Raw genomic sequence first — 12,385 nt, forward strand, 5'->3', positions numbered from 1 at the left:
ATTTCTTACTTTTCCACATGTCAGCAACATACTGTTTCACCTTCAATGACAGCTTACAGCTCCAGGCCACTTTATTAGAATAGCATGAAAAAGTTGATTTATTTCCATAATTCCATCAATAATGTTAAACTGTCATGGATTGTAGATGCATGGCCCAGTTGTTTAACTATTCCAATCATTCAAGGTTTTCTTTTTACATAATTTGGCCTTCCAGCTCAAAAAACCCATGAATTGGGAAATTCGCATTATTAGAATATTGTAATAAAATCACAATTTTCTTCATCAAAATTCGTTTCACATCAGTGCACATCAAATCAGTTGAAATTTGGTACTTTCTACATAACATGCAATGTTCAATACTTGGTTAGGACTCTCTCTGTCTTATTAACGGCCATGATGCGTTTAACATTGAAGTCAATGGCAGAAACAGTGCATGGGAGTAATGAAAGCCAGATATCCTTGATGCTTTGCCGTCAGCTGTTCTTGCTTGTTGACCTGGTGTCCCACACTTCACTCTTCAATATACCCGTAGATACCCATGCTACGTTTTGGTGTTAACTCACCAGTTTAATTCTAACTCACCAGAAATAAAACCCCATTCATTTTCAATGGGGTTTCATTTCTGGTGATTTAGAATTAAACCGGTGAGTTAGCGACAAAACGTGGCATGGAAATCTACAGGGTATATTGAAGAGTGAAGTGTGGGACACCAGGTCAGCTATACAAAAACAGCTGACGGCAAAGCATCAAGGATATCTGGCCTTCCATTACTCCCATGCACCGTTTCTGCCATTGACTTCAATGTTAAACGCATCATGGCCGTTATTATTAATAATATTAAGACAGAGAGAGTCCTAACCAAGTATTGAACATTGCATGTTGTGTAGAAAGTACCACATTTCAACTGATTTGATGTGCACTGATGTGAAACAAATTTTGATGAAGAAAATTGTGATTTTATTACAATATTCTAATGATGCGAATTCCCCAATTCATCGTTTTTTTTAGCTGGAAGACCAAAATGTGTAAAAATAAACAATTTAATGATTGGAATAGTTAAAAAACTGGGCCATGAATCTATAATCCATGACAGTTTAACATTATTGATGGAATTATGGAAATAAATCAACTTTTTCATGCTATTCTAATAAAGTGGCCTGGAGCTGTATATTTCAGTTTGATAAAAAGGACCAGCATCCCATCGTCTTCGTCTCCTTTGCATCGCCTGTCTGCTGATGGCCAGGGCCTTCATAGGGGAAATGATAAGTCATTAATTGTGACATATGGTACTTTAAGATGTTGGCCATTTCTTTTGGGAATGTCTCATGTCTCAGCCTGTTTGGCCTAGTGGTACATGTTTGCATGGACCTACTTGTTTCTGCATCTCCAGAATTCTGATTCTTGAACAGGGAAGCAATCTTTAGTTCCTGACACCAAGACACAAATGGATCATTATGTGATACAGTGCCCTCCACAATTATTGGCACCCCTGGTTGAGATGTGTTAAAAGCCTTAAAATAAATTCAGTGTTTATTGCAGAAGAATACTGTCACACTGAAAATTGTAGGAAAATATAGCCTTCAACTCAAATGAATTGTAAGAAAATAAAAAAAATCCCTGACTAAAAAATAATTATTTTTCATTAAATCACCTGTTCCACAATTATTGGCACCCTTAACAATTCCCAGGAAATAAATATAATTGAAGCATTTCTGTCATTTCTACAGTAGTTTACAAAGTTTACCAGAGTATGTAGGAACATTTAATTAGTAATTCATCACTTCCTGTTTCCCTGGGGTATAAACATGACGTGACACCGAGGCCATTTCTCTTATCCACTCTTAAACATGGGAAAGACAAAGGAACACAGCATACAAGTGAGGCAGATGTGCGTCGACCTTCACAGGTCAGCCATAGGCTACAAGAAGATTGCCACTCAACTGCAGCTGCCCATATCCACTGTGAGAGGAATAATTAAGAAGTTCAAAACAACTGGAACAGTGGTAAACAAGCCTGGACGAGGACCCATGTTTATTTTGCCACCACGCACATTGAGGAGGATGGTAAGATAAATCAAAAGATCTCCAAAGCTCACTGTTACAGAATTGCAACAAATGGTAGCATCCTGGGGTCACAAAGTCTCCAAATCAACCATCTGGCGCTGTCTACACGCCAACAAGCTGTTTGGGAGGCATGCACGGAGACAACCTTTCCTCACTCACAATCATAAACGCAAGCGTCTGGAGTTCGCCAAGCGGTATTGGGGCTTCAACTGGGACCGTGTGCTTTGGTCAGATGAGACCAAGATTGAGCTTTTTGGCAACAAACACTCTAAGTGGGTCTGGCGTACCACGAAAGATGCACATGCTGAAAAGCACCTCATACCCACTGTGAAGTATGGGGGTAGGTCAGTGATGCTGTGGGGCTGTTTCGCTTCCAAAGGCCCTGGGAACCTTGTTAGGGTGCATGGCATCATGAATGCTTTGAAATACCAGGACATTTAAAATCAAAATCTGTTGCCCTCTGCCCGAAAGCTGAAGCTGGGTCGTCACTGGGTCTTTCAGCAAGACAATGACCCTAAACATATGGCCAAATCTACACAGAAATGGTTCACCAGACACAAAATCAAGCTCCTCCCATGGCCATCTCAGTCCCCTGACCTCAACCCCATTGAGAACCTGTGGGTTGAGCTGAAGAGGAGAGTACAGAGGAGAGGACCCAGGTCTCTGGATGATTTAGAGAGATTCTGCAAAGAGGAATGGCTGAAGATCCCTCTTTCTGTCTTTTCCCATCTTGTGAAACATTATAGGAGAAGATTAGGTGCTGTTTTGTTGGCAAAAGGGGGTTGTACAAAATATTAACACCAGGGGTGCTAATAATTGTGACACACATTATTTGATGTCAAATAATTATTTCTTTATGTGGGATTTTTTCCCCACTGAATAAATGCACTTGTATTGAAGGTTGGATTTTTCTCTTTTTTTCCATTAAGGTCCCATATTATTTCGAAAAAAAATAAAATAATTGGAAGCTAAAAAACACATCTCAACCAGGGGTGCCAATAATTATGGAGGGCACTGTATCCAGCACCAGTAGTATAATATTATGATACATACAACAGTGTGATATAATAATGACAACAAATAACCTATTCTAGTGGACGGACACAACAATAAGAAGAATTTTTAATAGAAGTGAGTTAGGTGGCCACTAACCTATTGATAGGATTTAAACCTGCAACCCTCTTTCTCAAACACTTCTGTATTTCTTTTTTTTTTTAAGTGGCTATAGGCTATAGGCCATGCATCTTCTAATCTGATGGCAAAGGTCAATTTTGGATCAGTTGACCCTAAGCTTCTTAGTGACAAATAGAGGAATGTTTTGGAAAATGTTTTAATATTTAAGTTTTCATTGATGCAGTCTGCTAATAATGTGTTGTGAATGAAAACTCCAAATGCAAAGGTAATTCACACGGCCATATCACACAACCTATGAAGAGAATGACGTGAACAATGCCAGTAATGTATCCAGCATATCCTGGTGACAGCTCTCAGCAAGGATTTTCATCCTTTCCACCGGTGGCGCTAGTGCAATCCACCACGGTTTAGTTGCTGTGTGGGGGGTTGGTTGTGTGTGTTCCTGGTCATTTTTTTTCACTTCGAAAGTTTCTTGGACGAGTTGAGCAAGATGGCTGAAGACAGCGGTTACGAATCAATACTTTGTGTAAAACCAGAGGTTCATGTTTACAAAATTCCACCTCGAGCAACGAATCGTGGATACCGGTGAGTATGTGTGAAATGGATTGTATGACCGACCGAAGCGGGCACAGTGGTTTATGCTAGCCAACTAGACAACACACACTGCAAATAGCGCCAGAGAGAGGAGAGGGGCATGAAGACAAGTGGTGTTAGTTTCAGGGTTGATGTTTGGTGATATGATATTGATGTTCGTTTATTAACTTAACAAAAGTTCATTTTTTGGATTCTTTCTAACCATGTAGGTGACGACTAGTTATCTAACTCGTTCTGCAGTGCAGAGCAGAATCTCCTGCTTTTAAAAACTTTGGTGTGGCTAACTAAACGCGGATGTTTTTATCTGGTGGTGATGTGGGGTTGTTTCGGGAAAACAAACAACTCTGTGAAGCAGACTTTTCACGCTACACCTTGTGTCAGTTGATTCATCATTTGTAAACATTACTTATGGAAAATTAGATAGTGAACATTATGTGAAGTTACAGAACAGGAACCACAGGCACGAGACGCCACAGTCTACGGTGGCCGAGACTGGGAGGAGGTGAAAATAGCGCAATGGGTTGTTTGCAGTGGCAGCAAACTTGGCGACTTAAAACGTTTTCTTAACTAATGCTCTAAAACAAACCAAGCGACCATGGAGAAGACGAGAAAGAAGAATGAGTCAACGATGTAGTGTGCTATACAAACAAACAAACAAAAGCAATTTCTATGTAGTTTCCATGTAATAATGTAGAGTAGAGTAGAGTAACTTAATCGATCCCCGATTGGAAATTCAGGTGTCAAGTAATGAATTTAAGTAATGAAATGTAATGCTAATGTCATTATTAATAAAGACAGTGTAATGTTATGTAATGAGAATGTTGTGATGTAAAAACTGTGATATTTATAGCATAAGTATAGCAATGTTTATAATTACAATGTGATACTGTGGTAGCCATAATAATTAAGGGTTGTGTGTTTTTCTGTGTGTGTGTCAGTGCGGCGGACTGGAAGCTGGACGAGCCTGCGTGGAGTGGCAGGATGAAGATCACAGCGATGGGCAAGAAAGCCTTCATCAAGATGGAGGACAAGATCTCAGGTGAGCTCGCTACCAATCAACTCACCTCACACCTCAAGCCTCACCTGGCAGGTGTGTTGGAGAAGAGGTATGGGTCTTTGGTCTGGAAAAAAAACCTGATAAAGCTCCTGCACACTGAAAGTTGTGAAACTTGTGCAAGTCATTGAGTAGTCGGGCTTGTAGCCAGAGGGTTGCTGGTTGGATTTCTGATATCAGCAGGTGAGTTTAGGGTGCGGATTTAGCAGTGTGAGTAACCAGCGCTCTCCCCCATCCTCCTCCATGACTGAGGTACCCTGAGCAAGCTATCGTCTATCCCCCCATCCTCCTCCATGACTGAGGTACCCCGAGCAAGGTATTCTGCTTTCCCCCATTCTCCTCCATGACTGAGGTACCCTCAGTATGGTTCTGTGGTGTTCCCCTTCCTCCTCCATGACTGAGGTACCCTGCGCAAGGTACCGTCTATCCCCCATCCTCCTCCATGGCTGAGGTACCCTGAGCAAGGTATTCTGCTTTCCCCCATTCTCCTCCATGACTGAGGTACCCTAAGTATGGTTCTGTGGTGTTCCCCTTCCTCCTCCATGACTGAGGTACCCTGCGCAAGGTACCGTCTATCCCGTACTGCTCCTTTGGGCCTCTTGCTGGCCTGCTGTGCACCCTGACGCCGGGGACACATGCAGGCTAAACGAGCAAAGCGCAGAGAGACGAAATTCAGTGTTCCATTCTGTCGGCTCAATGGTCATCAGGTTGTCATGGCGAATCAAATAGAATGGAACATTTATTTTATTCATTTGATTGCCACCGCTGGCGAAATTCACTCCTTGTTAGCATAACATTTAAACTTGATCGAATACTTTTGCTTCGCTCCTGTTCGCTTGCCTTCGCTTCCCTCATAGGAATGAATGGAGAAGTTCGCTTTGCTTGGCCAAATTCGCATGTTTGTGTCCCTGGCGTTAGGCGTAAAGGCAGTTTGGTTGTGTTCCATTGTGAGCTGTTTTGAGGACTTCAAGGACTTGAGGACTTCTTATTATGGACACTGATGTGTTATGGGTTAAACGCTGATGCTGACTTTGTTGTGTGTGCACTGCCCCCCAATGTGCTGTGTGATTTCAGTGGGTCTGAGGTTTTCTTGTCATGTTTACACAGCTGTGGCCTGTTTAGGTCAGCCGTGGGCTATTGATTAGGCAGATCGTCTTGGGGGGTGGGGGGGTCTTGCATAGTCGACACAAGTAATGAAAGGTAATGTGCATCAACGTGCATCATTTATGCATGTAACCGCATCCTCCACAGTGATGCAATTATCTACTCCAGTAACAATCCATGTAACACACGTCAAGTAAGCAAACATTTTGGGGCGTGGTGGCTCAATGAGCTAAGACGCCGTACCATTACCCTGGGGACCCGGGTTCGATTCCAACCTGAGGTCATTTCCAGATCCTTACCCTCTCTCTCTCTTCCACTCATTTCCTGTCATACTTTCGCACTGTCCTATCCTATCCCAAAATAAAGGCATAAAAGCCCAAAGAATATCTTTAAAAAAAAGTAAGCTTAAAGGAAGAGGGCCCGTTTTGCTATGCATAGTGTATAATGGCAACTGAAGCGTAGCGTTATCGTCAACTATGTAAGCCCCCTTAGGGTCAGAAGGTTGATGGGTCGAATCCCACTCCAGTTGAAAGAATAGGGGCGAGCTCCACTACATGCTGGGCGAGCTGAATTGCTCTTGAGCAAAGCGCAACATTGCTCATACTATCCCCTGGACTGACTGTAAGCAATACCTTGTACCTACTGTAAATAACTAAGTTGCTGTGGACAAAAGTGTCTGCTGAGTGTGCTATATGTAGTGTAACACATGTACTGTAATGTAATGCTGTGTATTCCTGTCCCCTGCAGGAGAGCTGTTTGCCCAGGCCCCAGTAGACCAGTACCCAGGCATCGCTGTGGAGGCCGTCACCGACTCCAGCAGATACTTTGTCGTCCGGATAGAGGATGGAAATGGTAAGAATAGTGTGGTGTTCTGACTGAGTACTGCCAGTCTAAATGTTGCAGTGTTCATTCAATGCATACATAAGAGGCAACAAAAATGTAAGGGTTGAATTAATGCTTAGCTGTTTGTTATAGTGACTCTACTGTCCCTGTCATATCTTCATTGTTGTCTTTCTGCTGCAGCAGGGCGCCATGCGTTTATAGGTCTGGGGTTCGCTGACCGTGGAGACTCCTTTGACTTCAACGTAGCACTACAGGACCACTTCAAGTGAGTTACGTTAACACTACCGCAAACAACAACTGATTTGCACTGATGGGTAGCTAGCCATCATATCGGGGACTCGGTTAACCCATTTAAACCTGATGTTGCATATACCGCACGCTGCATTGACGTAGACGATTGGAGTAACATAGACGCAGCATTCAGGCTCTTCAGATTTCAGTTTTTTATTAATGTTATAAATGTGGGTATGTTAGAGCTGAATGAACACATTCTAATGAGTGTCTTAGCTTTTAAATGCAACTTATTTCATGTTATGTGCTTTGGAGGCTGAGATATTTAGGTTTTTATAGGCTGAGGGCACCTTTTCCCAAAAAGAATATATCAGTTTCAGAAATCAACGTAACTTAGTGTATGTGTTGTTTTCTGTACCCTCTGCACAAACCAGGTGGGTAAAACAGGAGTCAGAGCTCGCCAAGCAAGAGGCCAACCAGAGTACAGTGCCGAAACTAGACCTGGGCTTCAAGGAGGGACAGACCATCAAAATCAGCATCGGGGTATGGACATTACATTACATGAGATGTTTATTGATCACAGTAAATAAACGATATCTTTGTTAAAAAAAAGTTCTCCATGTTATTTGTAGGCATATACATCAGTCAGTTACTATACTTTCGTATTATATTGGACTGTTGATTGTTGGATGTTCACATATATGTAGGGAATGCTGTTGACATTGTCTAGTTCAGTGTTTCTCAACTGGTGGGTCGCGACCCAAAAGTGGGTCGCGGAGCCTTGGTGTATTCTAAATTCTAAAAAAAAAAAAAATTCAACTTTTCCTGCAACAATTTACAACTTTTATTGTGAAAGGTTAGTGAACTCTGTGTCATCTGTTGTCATAGATACAATCTGAATGTTTATGCGAGATAGATAGCGTGCAACCAGTCATTCGAGTCTTGGTTACATTTTGAGAATTGCATTGAATTGACTTGAATGCTAAAAAAAATTGGGTCGGGACCGAATGAGAGTGGAAAATGGTGGGTCCCAAGACTGTTCCAGTTGAGAACCACTGGTCTAGTTTGTATATGCAGAGGCTTTAGTTATTATTAGCTTCCCCAACTCCCACTTGTTTTGGCTGCTAGGGCTATGCCTATGTCATGGCAATTGAGAGAACGCTGAATTCTTGTCCTTCCAAATTAACGGGAACAAACAGAGCTCATGGCCGTTTTATTCACCCCCCTCCAGAATATAAAGAAGAAGGATGGAGCTGGGGCTAAGGGGCGCGCCATGGGGGCCGGGGGGCTACTCCCTCCCCCGCCGGGAGTCAAAGCTGGAGGCCTTGTCCCTCCCCCAGGAGCACCGCAACCTGCAGCCCCAGCACAGCCCAGCGCGGGTAGGGCATCGTTACACACACACACACAGACACACACTCTCACACACACACACACACACACATAGACGCACACACATAGACACACACACACACACACACACACACACACACACACACACACACACACACACACACACACACACACACACACACACACACACACACACACACACACAGACACAGTCCAGCACAGGTACAGGAAGGCATGGCATCATCACACACACACAGCCCAGCACAGCATGGGTATGGCATCATTACACACACACAGGTAGGGAGGGTATTATTACACACACACACACACACACACACACACACACACACACACACACACACACACACACACACGTACAGTACGGCGTACGCACACATAATTCCGCACAACACACACACACACACACACATAGTCCAGCATAGGAAGGGTATCATTACACACATAGAGCATCAGCCAAAAACGGCTAGATAATCATTCCCACACACAGACACACACACCCTGAGAACACTATATTAGATAGTGAATAACTATTACAATAACCTTGATCATTTGCTACGTTTACATATTTTTAATTCCAAATCAATAATTCCGATTTAAATAGTTCCATCGATTTTACTTTGATCTTTCATTTAATTCCGAATTGTGAAGTGTTTGCATGACGTTTTCAAAGCGGAATTAGGCTTTATTCAGAATTAAAGGTAGTTAATTCTGAATTAAAATTGTCATGTAAACGTAGCCAATGTCTGGAATTTGCTCTTATTTATTGACCTGTAACTGTATAATGTACAGTATATCACGAAAGTGAGTACACCCCAGGTTCTCCAAGCTTAGGCGACACTGGAGACACTGGTGTGGTAATATGTCTGATCGTTCTGTATTTGCCTCTTATTTTTAATCTTTTACTTTGTCTCACTATTTATTCTTACTCTTTGTACACTTTGATATGGATCATGCACTTGTGTGTAATGTGTAAATAAACAATTGATTGATTGTGTTAAATCTTTTCTTCTCTTGGTGTCCAGCCACCCTGTTGGACTTTGGTGGATTTGATGCCCCTGCGGACCCTGCCCCTGCCCCGGCTGCAGCCCAGCCTGCTCAGGACCTCTGGGGGGACTTCACCGCCGCTGGCTCTGGGTAGGTGTCCGCATGAGGCCAGCTAATACTGGGACTACAGTCAGTGTTGCCAGATTGGGCGATTCCACGCCCGATTTGGCTGCTTAGGATGGCCGTCTGAGTGTGAAAAGGGCATTTTGTGTGGGTTTTTCTGCAAATTTATGGCCATAGAAGGCAATAGAATTTCGTTCAAATTGGGCAGGATTTTAGTGTTTCCAGGCGGATTTTGAGCATTTTGTGGCATGTCTCATCTGGCAATGATTCATATACAGTAATTCTACTTAGTCTGATTAATGATGTCACATATAAGGTTAGCATGGGCTGGTTACAGGCACTCAAATAAGGTTCCTGTACTGTGGGTAGTATACGTCTAGCCATGTTACAGGCTCCCAAATAAGGTTCACATTCTGACACATAGACCAGGTATTACATTGTATCACATGTATGTGTATGTATGTGTGTTTAATAGGATGGCTTACACTTTATTGTGGCTTACAATTACTGGCTTTTTCCATTATAAGTGACTTACAGTTATTTTTAAGTACAGTGCTTTGAGCAATAAAGGAGTGTTACACGCCTTGCTTGCAAACCGTATGCCCTCTTATGCAAGTTGCCCAGGCTAAAAGTATTTGCTAACTGCAATTGTACTCTGTTCATCTGCGTTAATCTTATTACGCTGTTAACACTCAAAAATGTTCCTTTACAACAATTTTCCCCTTCATCATTATGTGGTTGATTGTGTCCTCTTTTGCAAGTTGCATTGCATAAAATTGTCTGCTAAATGTAATATAATGCACAGTAATGTTATGCTCTGGGCCACTTTAGCCATCGATGTGTGACCACTCACACTTTCCTTACTTGTATGGGATTTGAAACTGCAACCATCATTTTAAGACCAACTTTGTAGCCATTAGGCAACAGCTGGTGCCCCCCCTGTTACAAGTGTATGCTTTTACCAAAAACACTGGCAGTTTGAAACTAATCAACTTCTTTCTGTCTTTCCTCCATACAGTGGTGCCTCTCAATCGTCCACAAAGTCAGGATGGGTGCAGTTTTAACAGCTGGACTGAAAAATGTTCTTGTTTTTTGTGTGTTTTTGTCGTTTTCAAAGAGAATTAGTTTTTAATTGTTTTTACATTCCCCATTAGAGTGGATTACTGGGGGTTGGAAGGGACAGAGAAATGGCACACAATCACACTAAACTCAGATGATGAACCGTAGGTGTGTATGTGCGTGCGTACGTACAGATGTGTTTTTCACATGATACAAACTGCAACAGTAGGCCTTTTGTACGAGACGTCCTATTTTTGTACTGACGTTTTCCTATGCAACCAATCAGTAGGCAAAAATCTACTTGACACTTTTCGTAGCATGATTCAGCATCCAGTGCTGCATTCTTCTTTTTTTTATTGTTAGTATCGCATTTTCATAATGTGCACAGCTGGAATTGCTGTAACATTTCTTCGACCAGTTCCTCTATTTTTCTTTTCTTTTTTTTCTCTCTCCTTTTTTTCAATTTCCATAGTTCATTCTTGCCGTCCAATCAGGTTAAACATTTGATGCATTCCATGTGATGGTAGTGCCTTTCCCCCCCCAAGACCCTTTCTTTGCTCTTAAATCTTTCTTTTTTGTTCTCACTTTTTTTGGTCAGTTTTTATTGCGCTTATGTTTCAATCCCTTCTCTATTACCATGGCTGAGGTTGAATGCCAACATACAAATCTAAGAGAATTTGAGACCATTTCAAAATGCTGAGTGGTCTTATCAATTTCGTCCAGAATTACAAGTATGTTTGAGGCATCGACTGTAGTATCTTGGCATGTTTTTTTATTTTTATTCTTGAACCTCGCAGGTGAAACTGTGTAGGGATGGGTAATGGGTACAAGTGAAGGACTGGTGGTGTGTGTTTGGGCGGGTATGGGTAAGTGTGTGGGGGTATGGGTAAGTTTGAAGGATTGTGTGTGTATGTGTGTTTGTGTGTGTGTGGGCCAGCAGTGTCCATTGAGCAGATGGTAGTTTTAATAAGATTATAGACTCCCTCTGAACTGGACAAGGCAGCCTCCGCCCTTGCACCCACTGAGCCATCGGCTACAATTTTGTGTGTGTGTGTGTGGTTGTGTGTGAGTTAACTAGGCACTGGTTGCAAAGTGCCATTGATTTGTGTAGAAAACACAATAATGTGTGTGTGTGTGTGTGTGTGTGTGTGTGTGTGTGTGTGTGTGTGTGTGTGTGTGTGTGTGTGTGTGTGTGTGTGTGTGTGTGTGTGTGTGTGTTTGTGTGATGTACTTGTTTGGGTGATTTTTCTTCTCTTCCTTTCTCTGCGTAATCTCTGTTATTCCCTGTTCTGCTTGCCTAATTATGTGCCTTCAATCCTGAAGAGAGGGTGTGCTCAATAAGCCGAAAGCTTTACATGTATTTTAAACACTTGTTGGAAGTGCCTTCGAAAAAAAATAAGTCCTGTACAAATGTAAAGTTACAGTATATTGTAAATAAATAAAACATTTCCCTCTTGCCCCTCATGATGTCATTCATTCATTCATTATTTCATTTACTTGTACTTGACACTGCAGCTTCACCCATTAAAACTAAAGTAAAGTACAGAATACAGAGTACAGAAATTTGATTTTGACACCTATGACAGTCCTTCTTGTCACCATTGTTTTCGTGTCACCTGTTGGCATGGTGTAGTTGTCTACCTTTATGAGATTGATTACACAGTGTTGTAATGAGTAGTAAAATGGAACGTGTTGGGAACCAAAACATTACTGCATGTGAGGTGAGGGTTGGTCGTCTCCATGGTAAGCTTCTGTGCGCATTTCCTCAGTTGGCCACTCTTCTATTGTAGTGTATGGCGAGGAGAGATGAGCAGCGATGGGGTGA

At 42.2% G+C, this 12,385-nt stretch overlaps 1 protein-coding gene across 2 annotated transcripts; it reads left to right on the forward strand.

The window, feature by feature from the left end:
• Positions 1–3,607: 3,607 nt before the first annotated feature.
• necap2 (NECAP endocytosis associated 2) lies at positions 3,608–12,024 on the forward strand. 2 transcript variants are annotated; one of them, XM_063216365.1, is made up of 8 exons: positions 3,608–3,782; positions 4,730–4,830; positions 6,697–6,801; positions 6,973–7,057; positions 7,458–7,566; positions 8,255–8,402; positions 9,417–9,528; positions 10,520–12,024. In XM_063216365.1, exons 1-8 carry the CDS (start codon positions 3,688–3,690, stop codon positions 10,563–10,565), a joined length of 801 nt encoding a protein of 266 aa, XP_063072435.1. In that variant the 5' UTR covers positions 3,608–3,687; the 3' UTR covers positions 10,566–12,024. The 2 variants fall into 2 exon arrangements, with proteins under 2 accessions (XP_063072435.1, XP_063072436.1); XM_063216366.1 differs by having other exon boundaries at positions 6,976–7,057.
• The last annotated feature ends 361 nt before the right edge of the window (positions 12,025–12,385 follow it).

The sequence above is a fragment of the Engraulis encrasicolus genome, chromosome 14, assembly GCF_034702125.1.
Source record: "Engraulis encrasicolus isolate BLACKSEA-1 chromosome 14, IST_EnEncr_1.0, whole genome shotgun sequence".
NCBI lineage: Eukaryota > Metazoa > Chordata > Actinopteri > Clupeiformes > Engraulidae > Engraulis > Engraulis encrasicolus.